Consider the following 18,794-nt stretch of genomic DNA (forward strand, 5'->3'; position numbering starts at 1 on the left):
AAAGAGAATCTGAAGCCAACTCTGCCAACTGTGGAGCCCAAAGTGGGGCTTGATCTCACAATGGTGAGATCATGACCTCAGATGAAACCAAGATTCAGATACCTAACTGACTGAGCACCCAGGCACTGCTCTATGGCACTTTCTTATAACTTGTAATGCAGTTCCCTTTTTAAAGACTATAGTAGTAGCACTACGTTTGCTGGCTCCAGTTTTGTTTGAGATCTCTAGATCTTTCTTGGAGTTCTCAATTGCACACACATACCTAGCTATTCTCTTATACTCGTAAGAAAAGAGTTTTCAGGGGATGCCTGGCTCATTAAGCATCTGCCTTCTGCTAGGGTCATAATCCCAGGGTCCTAGGATCAAGCCCCATGTCACGCTCCCTGCTCAGTGGGGAGCCTGCTTCTCCCTCTTGTCTGCTGCTCCCCCTGCTTGTGCCCTCTCTCTCTGACAAATAAATAATAAATTGTTTTTAAAAGGACTTAAAAAGTAAATTGAAGTTTGGGTCTTTGAACTCTGAATAGACATCATGAGCAAATCTCACCCTCCTGAGTTGAAAAAAATTTATGGACAAGAAATTATCATTGAGATTAAATGGTGGCAGACATGTCCAGTGAATATTGTGGGGATTCGACCCCTTTATAAATCTTGTGATGTAAGTGTGGTGATGGCAACTCATGGGGGAACAAGAATATTGGAATAGTGGTAATACAGTGAAATAATATCATTGTATTAGAAGCCTCGGAACAGGTATAAGCAATGGGTGTGTTCACTGGAAGAAATCAGCTGCTGCCGCATGTCCCCTCTACATAGCACCTGTTTTACTGCAAAATAAAAACCAGGTCATGTGCCTTTTTATATTGAACTTTTTTGTTAAATCAACTTTAGTAATAAAGTGAATTGAATGTTCTTGAATTAGAGTGGCAATGGTTAGTGGTGAATGTACTAAAAACCACTGAATTGTACACTTGAAAAGGATGAATCATACACTTGAAAAAGGTGAATGAGAATTAGATCAATTTTTTTAAAAAAGCGAATCAATGGGGACGCCTGGGTGGTTCAGTTGGTTAAGCGGCTGCCTTCGGCTCAAGTCATGATCCCGGGGTCCTGGGATCGAGTCCCACATGGGGCTCCTTGCTTGGTGGGGAGCCTGCTTCTCTCTCTCCCTCTGCCTGCTTGTGCCCTCTCTCTGTCAAATAAATAAAATCTTAAAAAAAAAAAAAGTGAATCAACGTAAAATCCTGTGTTCTGAGGCTGCCACAAGCCGTTGATATTTCTTGTTGTTTTAGATGTGGTTGTCAAAGAGATCACATTTACTACTCGCTGGACAAATCCAACCTCTCTGAAGGTAAGGGGAGGTGATGGTCAGGATAACTAAATGCATTATAATTTTCTGTGGATTACTGTGTGCAATCACATATTTAAACAAATTGCTGGTCTGAACCTTTATTATAGCAATTATTATGGATGGTCTGGAAAAAGTATGGATTTATTAATCAGTCTTGCCATTTGCTACCTCATGGCCTTGAATGCGTCCCTTAACTTCACAAGAATTCAGTTTTTCACCTGTAAAAATGGGGATGATGACAATGTATATGTCATTGGTTTTCAGGGGAGAAGAAATGCATAAAGAAGTATCTTCCTGGGGCGCCTGCATGGCTCAGTGGGTTAAAGCCTCTGCCTTCAGCTCAGGTCATGATCTCAGGGTTCTGGGATCGAGCCCCGCATCGGGCTCTCTGCTCGGCAGGGAGCTTGCCCCCCCCACCCCCTACCTGCCTCTCCGCCTGCTTGTGATGTCTGTCTGTCAAATAAATAAATAAATAAATTATTAAAAAAAAAAAAAAGTATCTTCCTTAAAGAAAACAAACCTGAGAACTAGAAAGTTTACTATTCTAGAGCAGTTTCCAGGTGGGGAGGGGGTCTCTTCGGACAACCACAAAGGCCTAACCCTCTGACCTTAGTTAGCTTAGACTAAAGACACCATCAAGGCAGGCTGAAACATTTAATTAAGACTTAAATATCATGTCATAGGGAAATATACAGAAAAATTACATATAGGGAAATGCTGCATGAATCGGACAAGATACACCTTCTCCTTGGGAACTACAGATGTACTTCATTTAACATACAGGAAATGATTCCACCCAGAGAATTCCTCCTTCCTTATTCCTGGCCTCGTGCCTTTGCCCAGGAGTACATCCCTGCCTATCCCAAAATCCAGTTAGAGAGGGAAGCACAGCAGCAAACCTTATCTTTTCAGTCAAGGTGGGTTGACAGGCATGGTGTTTAAAGATTTTATTTTTTAGTAATCTCTACACCCAACATGGGACTTGAACTTAAAACCCTGAGATCAAGAGTCATACACTCCACTGACTGAGCCAGGCAGGTACCCCTCCATGTTGTCCTTTTTTTGTCTCATTCAGTCTCCCATTGGAAAAAAAAAAAAAATCAGAATTCTTGAAGCCACTGCCTTAATCCCTTCCAAAAATTTTAACAAATTGATTTCCCTGAGACTCACTCGTGTTTTTAAAATTCATATATATTTGGGTGCCTGGGTGGCTCCATCAGTTGGGCCATTGACTCCTGATTTTAGCTTAGGTCATGATCTTATAGGTAATGGGATTGGGCTCTGCTCTCAGCAGGGATTCAGCCCCTCTGCCCCTCCCCCCACTCATGCTCTTGTGCATGCTCTCTCTCAAATAAATAAATCTTAAAAATAAAATTAATATATATTTACTTAAAGTAGTACAAGTATGTCATCTTATAAGTCTAATTATTCTACATGTTTTATAATAAAAAACTGCAGTTACCTGTCTCTCCCCTGAATTCTGATTCCTGCTTCCCAGAGGCATCTACCCACTTTCTGCTATTTTCCGTTCTTATAACCTCCTCATCTGCAACTAACATGCATTTACTAACATTGCCTACCTCAATCTTTTTTCTTTGGTAAAAGTGCATCTCACAGGTACATGTGTCTGTGCCACAAAGGAAACAACACTTTTACAAGGCTGCAGCGATGCTCCATGTCCCCATCCAACAGAACTTGCTGAAATTTCCAGCCAGGCTGACATTCCATCTGGTGTGCACTCCAAGTAAAGCTGGTTAAAGATGATTGTGCAGGGGCACCTGGGTGGCTCAGTTGTTGGGCGTCTGCCTTAGGCTCAGGTCATGATCCTAGGGTTCTGGAATGGAGCCCCTCGTTGGGCTCCCTGCTCAGCAGGGAGTCTGCCTCTCCCTCTCCCACTCCCCCTGCTTGTGTTCCCTCTCTCACTGTGTCTCTCTCTGTCAAATAATAATAAAAATTTTAAAAAAAAAGTCACCGTGCACAAGTGCAGGACTCGAAGCTTTCAAAGCTTGACTTTTTAAAATCAGCACTCCTCATTTTATAAAACATGAAGCCCATCAGCCCCATTCTTACCCAAATCTCATGCTAAACTTGGGTATAGTGGGATTTCATGGGGATCCAAACACTTTTTTTTTAATTTTATTTTTTTATAAACATATAATATATTTTTATCCCCAGGGGTACAGGTCTGTGAATCTCCAGGTTTACACACTTCACAGCACTCACCATAGCACATACCCTCCCCAATGTCCATAACCCCACCCCCCCCAAACCCCTCCCCCCATCAACCCTCAGTTTGTTTTGTGAGATTAAGAGTCACTTATGGTTTGTCTCCCTCCCAATCCCATCTTGTTTCATTTATTCTTCTCCTACCCCCTCAACCCCCCATGTTGCATCTCCTCTCCCTCATATCAGAGAGATCATATGATAGTTGTCTTTCTCCGATTGACTTATTTCGCTAAGCATGATACCCTCTAGTTCCATCCACGTCGTTGCAAATGGCAAGATTTCATTTCTTTTGATGGCTGCATAGTATTCCATTGTGTATATATACCACATCTTCTTTATCCATTCGTCTGTTGATGGACATCTAGGTTCTTTCCATAGTTTGGCTATTATAGACATTGCTGCTATAAACATTCGGGTGCACGTGCCCCTTCAGATCACTTCCAAACACTTTTAATAAGGCTTTGAAGCATCTCAGCACAGCATCACCAACTAAGCCTGCCCTGACTCACACGGCCAATTACTCAGAAAGGTTCAAGCCTACTTTAGTCTTGTTCCTTTTTTCAAATTGAATTGGAAGGATGCAATAAATTATATATTCTTTAGCTGAAATCTCAAATCCATCTATGATGTTTCCCAGAGCCTCAGTGATTACCACTATAGACTATGTACTTAAAATGCTTCCCTGTATTACTTATTTCAAATAGGCAACAGCTTTCTTTTCTTAAAATTCTAGACTCTCAATTAATGGTCACTTTATGGTTGCTTTTGTTAAACTATGTGCACTTTATTTTTTTTTTAAGTTTATTTATTTTTTGCAGTAATCTCTACACCCAACGTGAGACTCAAACTTGGGACCCGGAGATCAAGAGTCACAAGCTCTTTCAACGCAGCCAGCCAGTCACATCCGTGACTCCAGTTCACCCTGGTTGAACTTTGACAACCAGTAGTACTTACTCATGCTTAGAGCTTGGGAAAGAGGTTGGGTGAGGGTATCCATCAATTACACTGATTGTAGAGGGAAGAATAATATTTCCAAAATAGAACTGCTCCCGGTAATAGGACATCCCTTTCTGGTTCGAGCCTGTATCCCTGCTTTAGAATCTAATTTGAATCGGCATCCATTTCTGCAAACAATATTTTGACTCAGAGCATCATTCTGAAAGGCATCCCCCCAAAACCATTGGCACTTCCTGTACAGTGTGGTCCATCGAGTTGATGAGAGAGAGAGCAGAAGGGAGATCTTTCTCTTTATAAACATAAATAACAATGATAAAATAGATTTTATTTATTAAATCAACACTACACATATCTCATGTGATTCTCACAACAACCAAATCAGGTAAAAATATTTTAACCCCCGCTTTACAACCGATGAAACCAGAGGTTAAGAATAACTTGGTGACAATAGCAGCAAAGGCACTGGCAGAGCAGGGCTTTATACCTAGGGAGTCCGACTCCAGAGACTATGCAGCCACTATGCAGTACTTAACATGAACCATGTTTAGACTCTAGAAATCTTACTAATCAACGAAAACAGGGCAGACTGTCACAAAGCAAAACCTATCTCCCTGTGAGAGGTGGGTTACACATACACATGACCAATAATAAGCCACAAAAGCAGGCTACAGTAAGCTGATTTAATAGTTCTAGTAATGGCACACCTTAAATTTTATCAAGTAGCCTGCATTTTATACCACAGCTTGCTTACAAGATAACCATGAATTATGAGGTATCCTTGAGACCCATGAAGGATATAAGATTCTACAACATACCGTAAATAACACGGCAGTCAAAAAAATAAGCATTAAATCTGTCATCAAAGATTAAGATGATCATATTTGGTAGAGAATTTTGTACACATTTTATTCCAGCTCCTTCTTTTCACAAGAGGCCAAAGAAATAAGTGACTTGCCCAAACCAGGTGCCCTGGCTAATTAGCAGCAGGGCTGTTCTCAGAGCTCTGGTCTCCTGGCTCCTATCCCAATGCTCTTTCCCTGTTGTGTCCATGACTACGCAGAAAGTGTGCTCCCTCTGAGAGTGCGACAGCCTTCCTACATGAGACTCAGAGAAGCCTGGGTGACTGGTTTTGGTGAAAATGACTTCTTGTTAAGGTTTCGGTAGGGAAAAGACATCTTGGTTGAGAGCTCTTCCTCATGCAATGTACAGGACAGAAAGGACTTGAGCGTCCCCCTCTAATGCTGACCCATTTCTTCTTGCTATCCCGGAGTCTGACTCCACAGCTACTGCCTGACGCACTGAGAACGCAAAAGAGTTTTGGTATGGAGGCAGCAGGTGGGGGGTGGAATTTGGATGAGCCATTCTTAAAACTGTCCAAAGAAATTTTAATGGGGGCATGCTTTTGATATTGGTAAATCTGTCTGTGGAATATACAGATACACAGAACACGAACTCTGCTGTTAAGGAGCTTGAACTGTGATGACAGAGGCAGAGCTCCAACAGCTCAGCTGACTGGTGTGGTGTGGACCTATTAAGAGCATGGCTTTGACCCAGAGCAAACATAAGAAAAATGATATGGCAAATAGTCTAGGCAAGAACATTTTTCTTTTTCTTCCTATTTATTTATTTATTTATTTTTAAGATTTTATTATTTATTTGAGAGAGAACAAAAGCGAGAGATATCACAGATGGAGAGGAAGAAGCAGACTCCACTGAGCAGGGAGCCTGACTTGAGGCTCTATCCCAGCACCCGGGGATCATGACCTGAGCCAAATGCAGACCATCTGGGCCACCCAGTCACCCCTCCTTTTTCTTTTTAAAGATTTTATTTTATTTTATTTTTTAAAAGATTTTATTTATTTACTTGACAGACAGAGATCACAAATAGGCAGAGACGCAGGCAGCGAGAGAGGGGGAAGCAGGCTCCCCGCAGAGCAGAGAGCCTGATGTGGGGCTCGATCCCAGGACCCTGGGATCATGACCTGACCTGAAGGCAGAGGCTTTAACCCACTGAGCCACCTGGGTTCCCCTAAAGAATTTATTTTTAAGTAATCTCTGCCCCCAATGTGGGGCTTGAACTTATGACCCCAAGATCAAAAGTTGCATGCTCCACCCATGGAGCCAGACAGGTGCCCCAGGAATGCTTTTCTTTCCTTCCTTTTTAAATTTTTAAAAATTTATTTATTTATTTATTTATTTATTTATTGGGGGAGAGAGAGAGAGAGAGCAGAAGGAGGGTCAGAGGGAGAGACTCTCCAGCAAACTCCCTGGGGAGCCTGACTTGGAGCTCAGTCTCATGACCCTGGGATCATGACTTGAATTGAAATCAATAGTTGGACGCCTAACTGAATGAGCCATACAGGTGTTCCCCCAGGAGCTTTTAGAATTTAAGAGCATTTAGAATGCTTTTCTAAACCCCTGGGTCACCAATATGGCTAGCCCATTTTCTATGCTTTGTTATCTCCTCCAGCTTGTTGTACCTACTCCATCAGCTCCCCACCTTCCTTATTGGACACATAGGTTTCAGCTACATTCTTCACCCTGAAGTGTCATCTTTACTGACTGAGAGTTGGCTAGCAAAATTCCTCCCATAGTTTGGTCAGTGGCTCTGTTATTCTTTGGCATAAAGCCCTTCTTTACCTTTGCTATTCTCAAAATGATAGCAGCAACTACCACATAGAAGAAAAAGCAGATTATATAAATCAAATTGAGTACCTGGGTGACTCGGTTGGTTGAGTATTTGATTCTTGGTCTCAGCTCAGGTTTTGATCTCAGGGTCATGACTTCAAGCTGTACCCAACATGGAGCCTATAAGAAGGAAGGAAGGAAGGAAAGAAGGAAGGGAGGGAAGGAAGGAAGGAGGAAAGAAAGAAAGGAAGGAAGGAAGGAAGGAAGAAAGAAAGAAAGAAAGAGGCAAGCAAGTAGAATCCAGCAATATATTAAATAGATTATACACTGTGACCAAGTGGAACTTATCCCAGGAATTCAGGGTTGGCTCAACACTTAAAAAAAATCAGTGTAATGTATAATTATTAATAGAGTTAAGGACTAGAACCACATGATCATCTCAATTAACATGGAAAAAGCATTTGGCAGAATCCCAGACTGTTTATGATGAAAACAAAATCAACCAGATATAGAAGGAATTTTCTCAACCCAATAAAGAGTATCTGTTGAAAACCCCCCGGCTCCCCTCATACTTAGTGATGAAAGACTAAAAACTAAACAGGGACGTCTCATCTTGCTATTTCTATTCAACACTATACTGGAAGTTCTAGCCTAAGAAATTAGACAAGAAAACTCAAGGCACCTAGAGGGGAAAAGAAGAAATAAAACTATTCACAGATGATACGATATTATACTCGGAAAATCCTAAGGAAGCCATCAAAAATTTTGGAAAAATTAGCAAGGTTGAAGGATGCAAGATTAACATACAAAAATCAATCATATTTCTCTGCATTAGCAATGAACAAAATGAAATTTAAAACAATTGAATTTGGGGCATCTGGGTGGCTTAGTTGGTTAAGCTTCTGACTCTTGGTTTTAGCTCAGGTCATGATCTTGGGGTCATGAGATTGAATCCCACATCAAGCTCCACACTTAGTGGGGAGTCTGCTTGGGATTCTTTCCTTCTCCCTCTCCGTCTGCCACTCATGCTCTCTCTCTCTCAATCTAAAAGTAAATAAATAAATAAAATCTTTAAGAAGTCAATTGAGGGTGCCTGGGTGGCTCAGTGGGTTAAAGCCTCTGCCTTCAGCTCAGGTCATGATCTCAGGGTCCTGGGATCGAGCCCCGAATCGGGCTCTCTGCTCAGCAGGGAGCCTGCTTCCTCCTCTCTCTCTCTGCCTGCCTCTCTGCCTGCTTGTGATCTCTGTCAAATAAATAAATAAAATCTTTTAAAAAAAAGCCAATTGAATTTATAAACATATCACAAAGAATAATTAGGAATTAACAGAAGAAGTGCAAGATTAGTACATTGAAAACTGTAACACATTGTTGAAATAGATTAAAGAAGACTTAATGGAAAGACATTTCATATTCATGGATTGGAAGATTCATATTGTTTAAATGGTAATACTCCTCAGGTTGATTTATGGACTCAATCCCTATCAAAGTTCCAGTGGCCGTTTTTTGCAGAAACCGACAGGCTGATTCTATAATTCATCTGGAATGCCAAGGAACCATAACAGTTAAAACAATCTTGAAGAAGAAGAAAATAGTTTGAATACTTTCATTTCCTGGATTCAGAACCTGCTACAAAGCTATAATAATCAAGACAATGTGGTACTGGTATATGGATAGACATATAGATCCATAGAATTGAGAATTTTAAAAAATCCTTTAGTTTATGATGAATTTATCTTTTACAAGAGTATCAAGATCATTCAATAGGGAAAGAATGGTCTTTTCAGAAATGGTGCTGGGACAATGGGATAGCCATATGCAAAAGAATGAAGTTAGACCTCTTCCATACACTACAGAAAAATTAACTCAAAATGGATCATAGACCTAACTGTAGGAAATGTGGTATGTTCATACTTTGGAAAGTTACTCAGCTATAAAAAGGAATGGAATACTGGTACATGCCACAACCTAGATAAAATATGAAAACATTATGTTAAATGAAAGTAGCCAGTCAAAAAAGACCACATATTATATAATTCAGTTTATATGAAATGTCCAGAATAGGCAAATCCATAGAGACACAAGGTAGCTAGTGGTTGCCATGGGCTGGGAAAGAGAGGGGAATTTTTGTTAATGAACATGGCATTTCAAAAAAAAAAAAAAACAAAACGCAACCCAAACCAAAAAAATATATAGTTTCTTTTGAGGATGATGAAATTTAGATAGGAGTGTTGGTTTTATAACTCTGTGATATACTAAAACCCACTGAACTGTACACTGTGAAAGGATAAAATTTACAGTGTGTGAATTATATGTCAATAAAGCTGTTATATAAAAAAACCCATCATACAGCTTTAAAATTATGCATTTGTGTGTATTTCTCCTCCTACTAGAATTAGACTATGAATTTTCTTCATCCTTACTTATTGTAGGTACTCAGTGAACACAATAAATACCTGTTGAACCAATAATTCATTTCTTGACATCCTTAAAAGAAGTTTAAGACCTTGACAGGCAGCTGGAATGAAAGATTATTGGTAGCTGAGCAGAGGCATGGACAAGGAAAAACACCAGGTTTGAGCGACCTACAATTCCCATCTGGCTAGGAGACACAGAAGAGGAAGCAGTCCAGATGGGAGGTAAGAGTGGTACTACCTACTAAAAGCATGTGCCATTTTTAATTGTCATTAAATATTTTGGTGAATTGATGGTGTCTTGCTAACTAAAAGTATTATCAGACAAAGATGCTGATTCAACCTCTCTCCCCTATGCCTTTTCTTCGTCTTTTCTTTCCTTTTTTTACTATTTTTAATAACAAGGTTTATAGAAATAAGTTGTTTAAAACCAAAGGCCGATTCTTAGGTCTCATTTAGTTGTTCTCTATGTCTTTTTGTACCCCATTATTTTACTCAAAAGCTACAAGAGAGGGTGCTCCAATTGGAACAAAACAGAGGAGGAAAACAATTCCATCTTTCACTGCTCCAACCAGCTCTGTCCACTCTGGAAACCCTGCTTTGAAAGCCTAAGGTGATCATCATGCTTCATTCACACAACCACTCTGCTCTACTTCCACACAGTTCGAAAGCCAAAAAACCCACTGTTTGCACCTACCTGCCCAACTTCCTTCCTTCCTTCATTCAGCAAATATTAATCAAGCGTTTACTTTTTGCCAGGTACGGTTGTAGCAATGAGTGCTTTTAATATGTGTCATAGCAACCAGTGATGGGTTAAAGCATTTCCACTGGACTGTTAGCAGCAACTTTTAGAAAGCTGTTACACCAGGTTCCAGTGAATGTGAGAATACTGTCTTACACTTGAATAGAACTATATGATATTCAAGGACTTTGCATGCAATACTCCATTTGATACTCAAATCTATTAAAAAGAAAAAAGGGCAGGGCAAGTATTATCTTCATGTCACAGATGAGAAAAATGAGATTTGGGTAGGTTAGATGATTTCTTCAAGTTCACACAGATCGTAAGCAGCAAGGCTGGCTTTGGGAACTCAACTCTTCCTTCCGACTGATTGCTTTTTCTATTACTTCTTACTGATACAGGAAGGGTTGACTTCTTTTTTTTTTTTTTAAAGATTTTATTTATTTGACAGAGATCACAAGTAGGCAGAGAGGCAGGCAGAGAGAGAGGAGGAAGCAAGCTCCCCGCCGAGTAGAGAGCCCGATGTAGGGCTCAATCCCAGAACCCCAGGATCATGACCTGAGCCGAAGGCAGAGGCTTTAACCCACTGAGCCACCCAGGCGCCCCGGAAGGGTTGACTTCTTAAGAGGCAGCTCTCTCACTCTGTGTGTAAATAAGGCAGTAGAGAACTGTTCTGTTTGCACTTTTAAAATTCTTCTTAAAGCTTATTCATTTAAGTAATCTCTACACTCAGTGTGTAGCTCACCTGGAGCTCATGACCCCAAGATCAGGAACGGCATGCTATTCCGACTGATCCAGCCAGATGTCTCTCTTTTAAAGTGTTTAATAAACTATCACTGTGCTTATTGTCAATTTTATAAACAGGCAGCCATCAAGAAGCGGACCTGAACCTTGTGAAAATATGTTTTTGTAAGACTTGTAATTGCATAATTAATGAGAACAGAAATCAAATCCTAGCTAAGTATGTAGTTCCTGACCCAAGTTCTCTCTTGGAGATTTTCTGTTTACCTCAACTGTTAGCCTCTTTGGGAATAATTTCCAAAGTCAATTCAACAAATGTGATGGGAGTGACAAAATGCCTGGTGCACTGAGAATATGATCAGGAGTGGGCCCCCACCCCAAATCACAGAGCCCCTTGTCTGTGCTAGGGAAAATTCGAACACAATGTAAATACATGCCACAATGGGCAAGTGCTATAATGATATGGAAGTTTCCTTAAGAAACAAAATTAGGAAACATTTACTTCTATTTAAAAATAATTCTACCTTGAAATCTTAAATCTTTCTGACAACCTCCAAGCTTTCCAGCTCTCCTAATGAAAATAATATTTTTAATGACTAGCTGTTATGTAGTGAACACTGGGCTGCTTTATAGAAAGTATATCTCATCTAATCCTCCCAATAACGCCGTGATTATTTTTCATTTTACACATGGGGAATCTGAGGCTCAGAGAAGTTAAGTGACCCGTTTCAGGTCTCACAGCTGGTAAGTGGATAGAGCCAGTTTGGGTTCCCAAGTGCATCCTCTGAATCAAGACCTCACGGAGCCTTTTTTCTTCCTAAAGTGACCGTTCTTTGATCTTACTGAACTCTCAGAAGCCTTGATTTCCTTTTTCTCCCCTTCTCCTGGCCATCACTTTTCCTTTCTTTACTCTCTATCCTCCAGCCATGCCAAACCCTTCACATTAACCCAACTGGTGGGTCATATGGCACTTCTTTGTACTCATTGTTCCCACTGCCTGGCTGAGCCAAATCCGCAGAGCCACCAAACCCATTTTGAAATATGACAGAGTGAAAGGTAAAGAGGAGCCATAATAGGAAAGTATATTTGAAAAGTTAAAACGTCACTCCCGTAATACCCAAAAGAATTAAGGAAATGATAAAGCTAGAAAATTCATGGTAGACTTTACATGTGAAAAGATCTTACTGGTAGAATTTGGGGAACACACTCTCAAGACATTATTTTCCCTACATGGCATTCTTTGACAATGGCAAAACAAAATTTTAAATACATTCTTAATGTAATATGTTTTAAAATAAATACATGAACATATGTGTCTATATATATGTACCACACATATACTCTTTTAACCTTTTTTTTTTTTAAGTAATCTCTACCCCTAAAATGGGTAGGACCCCATGACCAAGAGATTGAGTCACATCGTCTACTCACTGTGCTAGCCACGCATCCCACACATACTCTTAAATAAAACCTAAGTCATAAAACAAACCCAGGGATGCCTGGGTGGCTCAGTCAGTTAAGCCTCCGACTCTTGATTTTAGCTCAGGTCATGGTCTCAGGGTCCCAAGATGGAGCCCTATGTGAAGCCCCCTGCTGAGCGTGGAGCCTGCTTGGGATTCTCACTGCCCCTCTCCCTCTGCCTCTCCACCGCCACCCACTTGTGTCTGCTCTCTCTCTTTCTCTCTCTCTAAAAAAATAAAAATAAAAAATAATATAAATAAAGCAAATCCTTGGGGCTCCTGGGTGGGTTCAATTAGTTAAGCATCTGACTTTGGCTTGGGTCATGATCTCAGGGTTCTGGGATTGAGCCCTGCATTGGGCTTTTCACTCAGTAGGGAGTCTGCTTGGCCTTCTCCCTCTTCTTCTACCTCTCCCCTTGCTCATGCTCTCTCTCTCAAATAAATAAATAAAATCTTTAAGGTTTTTTTTTTAAAATAAAGCAAATCCAGCTCACAATATCATCAGTTTTCTTTCTTTTTTTTTTTTTTTTAATTTTTTTGTTTAGAGAAAGAGAGAGAGCACACATGCATGCAAATGGGATTGGGAGAGGGACAGAGGGAGAGAAAGAATCCTAAGCAGCCTCCACAGGGTTCAATTTCACAACCCTGAGATCATGACCTGAGCAGAAATCTGAAGTTGGAGGCTTAACCAACTGACCCACCCAGGTACACCATCATGTTTTCTAAACAAAAATTAAAATATACATATCAGATCCTATTAAGTCAGTATTTAGAGGAAAATCTCTTTGCTCTTAAATGCTCATAGTAGTAAAAAAAATTATTTTTAAGAAAGAGTCATGGTAAATTAAGTCTCTAAGGATTATGGAAAGAAAGTATTTCTTTTACAGCCTAGTTAGTTCTGTCATCCTTAATATTTTGTCATATTTTATATAAAATTGGAGATTTGAAAAATCAGTTTTGTTTGTTTTTAAAGAACTATATTGGTTTTCTCATCAATTCTATTTTTGTCTTTATTTTATTTTAAAGATTTCATTTGTAAGTAATCTGTACATCCAAGGTGGGGCTCCAACTCACAACCCCGAAATAAATAGTTATATGTTCTACCAACTGAGTCAGCCAGGTGCCCCTTGTCTTTATTTTATAACTGATGAAGTATCAGGGTGCCTGGGTGGCTTGGTTGGTTAAGCATCTGACTCGTGGTTTCAGCTCGGGTCATGATTTCCTGGCTGTGGGATCAAGCCCAGGTCAGGCTCTATGCTCAGCCAGGAGTCTGCTTCAGATTCTGTCTCTCCCCTCTGCCCCTCCCCCTACTTATTCTCTGAATGAATGAATAAAATCTATAACTGATGACAAATCAACAGTTTGCCTTGGGAAAAAAAAATTGAGAAGCCACTAGCTGAGTTAATAAAAGACATTCAAATTGACAGAATCGTGGACAGAAGAAAGATAAGGTAACTCGAAGATGTTTTTAATGACAGAAACATTATATTAAGCCACAAGCTTATAAAATGTGCTAAAGGGGCACCTGAGTGGCTCAGTTGTTAAGCATCTGCCTTTGGCTCAGGTCATCATCCCAGAGTCCTGGCACTGAGTTCTGCATCAAGCTGTGTGCTCGGTGGGAAGCCTGCTTCTCCCTCTCCCTCTCCCACTCCCACTCCCCCTGCTTGTGTTCCCTCCCTCACTGTCTCTGTCAGATAAATAAATAAAATCTTTTTTTAAAAAAGTGTGCTAAAGAAGAAAACACCTGCTTACGATAGTGTAAGGATATCAAACTCCAGGTAACCAAAGAGAGAAACCATGATTATATATGTAGCAAAGAAAGAAATATGTAATTTACAACTGATTAATAGAACAACAACAAGAAAGAAAGTGAACACTTCAAGCACTATTGCTGGGAGTGTAAAGCAGTAGAATTTTTTTTCTGGAGTGCCATTTAGAAACATCAAGGTCTTTTTATGGCTACCATTTGACCCATCATTGAACTTTAGATATTTTTGCTAAGGAGGTGTTTAATTTTTTTAAATATTTATTTATTTTAGAGAGAGAGGAAAAGAGCATATGAATAGAGGGAGGGGAAGAAGGAGCGGGAGAAAGAATATCAAGCAGGCCTCCCTGCTGTGGCATGGAGCCCAGCGTGGCTCCATCTCCTGACCTTGAGATCATGACCTGAGGCAAAACCGAGTCTGACACTTAGCTGACTTAGGCACCCAGGTGCCCCTAAAGAAGTGTTTAAATGTGAATGTTCCAAAAGTGAGAGATTGTTCACCACAGATTATTTTTATTTTTTATTTTTTAAAAATATTTTGTTTTTAAAATCTCTCTACACCCAACACAGGGTTGGAACTAACCCTGACATCAAGATCTGTACCCTCCACCAACTGAGCCAGCCAGGAGCCCCTCACCACAAAATATATATTTTTTTCCAATTAAAAAATTTTTTTATTTAATTTTATTTTTTTTTCAGTGTTCCAAAATTCATTGTTTTTTTTTTAAAGATTTTTTTTTAATTTATTTGACACAGAGAGAGAAATAACAAGTAGGCAGAGAGGCAGGCAGAGAGAGAGAGGAGGAAGCAGGCTCCCCGCTGAGCAGAGAGCCCTAAGCTGGGCTCGATCCCAGGACCCTTGAGATCATGACCTGAGCCGAAGGCAGAGGCTTTAACCCACTGAGCCACCCAGGCACCCCTCCAAAATTCTTTGTTTATGCTCCACACGCAGTGCTCCATGCAATGCATGCCCTCCCCTCCTTAATACCCACCACCAGGCTTCCCCAACCCCCAACCCCTTCCCCTCCAAAACTTCAGTTTGTTTCTCAGAGTCCACAGTCTCTCATGGTTTGTCTCCCCCTCCGATTTCCCCCAACTCCCTTCTCCTCTCCATATCCCAATGTCCACAAGTAAGTGAAACCATATGATAATTGACTCTCTCTGCTTGGCTTATTTCACTCAACATAATCTCTTCTAGTCCCGTCCATGTTGATACAAAAGTTGGGTATTCAGCCTTTCTGATGGAGGCATAATACTCAATTGTGTATGGATCATATCTTCTTTATCCATTCGTCCATTGAAGGGCATCTTGGTTCTTTCCACAGTTTGGCAACTGTGGCCATTGCTGCTATGAACATTGGGGTACAGATGGACCTTCTTTTCACTACATCTGTATCTTTGGGGTAAATACCCAGTAGTGCAATTGCAGGGTCATAAGGTAGCTCTATGTTTAATTTCTTAAGGAACATCCACACTGTTTTCCAAAGTGGCTGTACCAACTTGCATTCCCACCAACAGTGTAAGAAGGTTCCCCTTTTTCCACATCCTCACCAACACTTGTTGTTTACTGTCTTGTTAATTTTGGCCATTCTCACTGGTGTAAGGTGGTATCTCAATGTGGTTTTGATTTGAATCTCCCTGATGGCTAATGACGAACATTTTTTCATGTGTCTGTTAGCCGTTTGTATGTCTTCTTTGGAGAAGTGTCTGTTCATGTCTTCTGCCCATTTTTTGACATGATTATCTGTTTTGTGTGCATTGAGTTTAAGGGTTTTTTTATAGATCTTGGATATCAGCCCTTTGTCAGTAGTGTCATTTGCAAATATCTTCTCCCATTCTGTGGGTTGCCTCTTTGTTTTGTGGACTGTTTCCTTTGCTGTGCAGAAGCTTTTGATCTTGATGAAATCCCAAAAGTACATTTTCGCTTTTGTTTCCTTTGCCTTTGGAGACATATCTCGAAAGAAGTTGCTGTGGCCTATGTCGAAGAGGTTACTGTGTATGTTCTCCTCTAGGATTTTGATAGATTCCTGCCTCACATTGAGGTCTTTTATCCATTTTGAGTTTTTCTTTGTGTATGGTGTAAGAGAATGTTCAAGTTTCATTCTTCTACACATAGCCGTCCAATTTTCCCAGCACCACTTATTGAAGAGACTGTCTTTTTTCCACTGTATATTTTTTCCTGCTTGTAGAAGATTATTTGACCTTAGGTTTGAGGATCCATATCTGGGCTCTCTATTCTGTTCCACTGGTCTATGTGTCTGTTTTTGTGCCAGTACCATGCTGTCTTGGTGATCACAACCTTATAGTAAAGCTTGAAAAAATATATTTTTTTAAGATTTTATTTTATTCATTTTAGAGAGAGTGTGTGTGTGTGCACGGGGTGGGGGTGGGGCAGAAGGAAGGAGAATTTCAAGCAGACTCCTTGCTCAACGTGGAGTCCGACACAAGGTTCCATCCCACCACCCAGAGACCATGACCCCAACTGAAACCAAGAGTTGGCATCTAAACTGCATGAGCCACCCAGATTCCCCTCACCACAGACTATTTCTTTTTAATATTTTATTTATTTATTTGTCAGAGAGAGAGAGAGAGTGCGTAAGCAGGAGGAGAGGCAGGCAGAGGGAGAAGCAGGCTCCTCATTGGGCAAGGAGCCTGATATGGGATTCAATCCCAGAACCCTGGGATCATGACCTGAGCCGAAGGCAGATGCTTAACTGACTGAGCCACCCAGGTGTCCCTCACCACACAATATTTTAAGAATAAAAATTTAGAAGCTGTCTAAATTTGATGGGGCATAGAAACAGTATAATTTTCTATGTGTGACATAAATGATGGCCAAAATCTATTGATGAAAGAAAAATGCAGCTTATGGAAGGTATGTATATGCAATCCAATTTAAAAAGAAAAAAAAGTCTTGGGAGATGCATATGAAGCTGTTTAACAGTGTTTCTAGTGGATAAAATAAGAATTAAATCTTTCCTTTTACTTAAAACATTTCTAATTGATTTTTTTTTTACAATAACTAAAATTGGTAAAATTAATGAAGATACTTCTGTTTGGGGGAAATGGTTACTTGAAATATTCTTAGAAGAATTTGCCAGACTTCCAAAAACTGTACAATCCCCATATTACATTATATTATACTACTATCTTAAAAAAAAAAGATAGGGATATGTTTTACAGTTTTGCTTATTTTATGAGATTAATGTGTTTATTTTTTCTAGTTATATTGAGGTATGATTGAGAAATAAAAACTGTGTATATTTAAGGTGTACAATGTGATGATTTGATACGCATATACATGTGAAATGATACCACAATTAAGCTAATAACCTAACCTCACATGATTATTATTGTGTGTGTGTGTGTGTAGTGAAAACACTTGAGATCTACTCTTAATAAATTTCAAGTATATAATGTATTATTATTACCATAGACACCATGCTATAAACTCTTCATCTTATAAATGAAAGTCTGTACCCTTTGGTCAGTATGAGGCTTATGTGGTTTTAATTCTAAAAGCTTGAGAAGAATAAGCAGAAAGAAAAATATGTACAGGTTAATCCTGTTTTTGAATATGGGTGTAACCCAGCTCTGCTAGACAGACAGAACCAAGCCCTCCCCACCCTCTTAAGCAGGTTTGTACTGTAGACATCACAAAAGGCAAAGGGCCATGGCACTTAAGGAGTAAAAGTAAATCAGATCATTATCTCAGGGGAATCTAAGAAGGCAGGTAACAATATCCACCATTTGAAAACTCAAGCATGACATGGTTACTTTTTTAAACATAGAATGTACAATATGTATGTAAAATGTGGCAAAACCTTAAGATATGACCAAGGTGGGTGGAGAATGCCTTGACGTTCATTACATCATTGTACTTTTCAGCATGCTTAAGTGATTTCAAGATATAAAAGATTAGATGACTAAATTTATATATATACATATATAAACATATATATATATATTTTTTTTTTTAATTGTCTTTTCAAACCTTCCCCCTTGTTAAGGAAACCTTTTCATGGGCTCTCCTCAAGGTAAAGCCTTGTTTTTTTCCTGCTCTTCTAAGCCACTACCTCAAAAAAAAAAAAAAAAAAAAAATAGTATCTTCCTCTTCTTTTCCCAGTCCCTCTTTCCACTTGGCAATCATCTTGTAGCTTTAGGTACCCACACGTTGCTGAAACTTACCCTGGCAAAGGTCACCAATGAGAAGTTGTTCAGTGCCATGGCCACTGTTTTGTCCCTGCCTACATAGTATCTCACAGGTGTATCGCTGATTTCTGCTTGGTTTCTCAGGAAACAGTTGGTCCTGATTTTCCTCCTGGATCTCTGACCAGGTGGTCTCTACGGCCTGCATGGATTCCTTCTCCTCAGAACACTGACTCCCTCCATCGCCATGGCTCTAGCGATAGCCTGTTTTGTCAATGGCTGCCAAATCTCTGGTCTTCATGGAGACCTCTCCTCACAGTATCCTCTAGTTCAGAAGCTGGGCTTCAGTCCTAACCCCACCACCTCC

The 18,794-nt window shown here is 40.0% G+C and overlaps 1 protein-coding gene and 1 pseudogene across 13 annotated transcripts in view; both read left to right on the top strand.

The window, feature by feature from the left end:
• Positions 1–18,794, top strand: part of LOC125098548 (uncharacterized) — a 31,757-nt gene that overhangs the window by 4,862 nt on the left and 8,101 nt on the right. For 6 of the 13 annotated variants that reach the window (XR_007126869.1, XR_007126866.1, XR_007126863.1 and 3 more), the window contains 2 exons: positions 1,290–1,348; positions 9,589–9,795. Coding sequence is in view for 4 of the 13 variants with exons in the window: in XM_047727450.1 (XP_047583406.1) it covers positions 1,290–1,348; positions 2,954–3,106 (212 nt within the window). In the remaining 9 variants the exon portion in view is untranslated. Of the gene's footprint in view, positions 1–1,289; positions 1,349–1,612; positions 1,635–1,844; positions 2,299–2,953; positions 3,185–4,392; positions 5,204–9,588; positions 9,796–18,794 lie in introns of those variants that run through there. The other 7 variants (XR_007126868.1, XM_047727455.1, XM_047727454.1 and 4 more) reach the window with 6 other exon arrangements.
• Positions 10–1,136, top strand: LOC125098549 (small nuclear ribonucleoprotein G-like; annotated as a pseudogene).

This window comes from Lutra lutra, chromosome 4, assembly GCF_902655055.1.
Source record: "Lutra lutra chromosome 4, mLutLut1.2, whole genome shotgun sequence".
Classification (NCBI taxonomy): domain Eukaryota; kingdom Metazoa; phylum Chordata; class Mammalia; order Carnivora; family Mustelidae; genus Lutra; species Lutra lutra.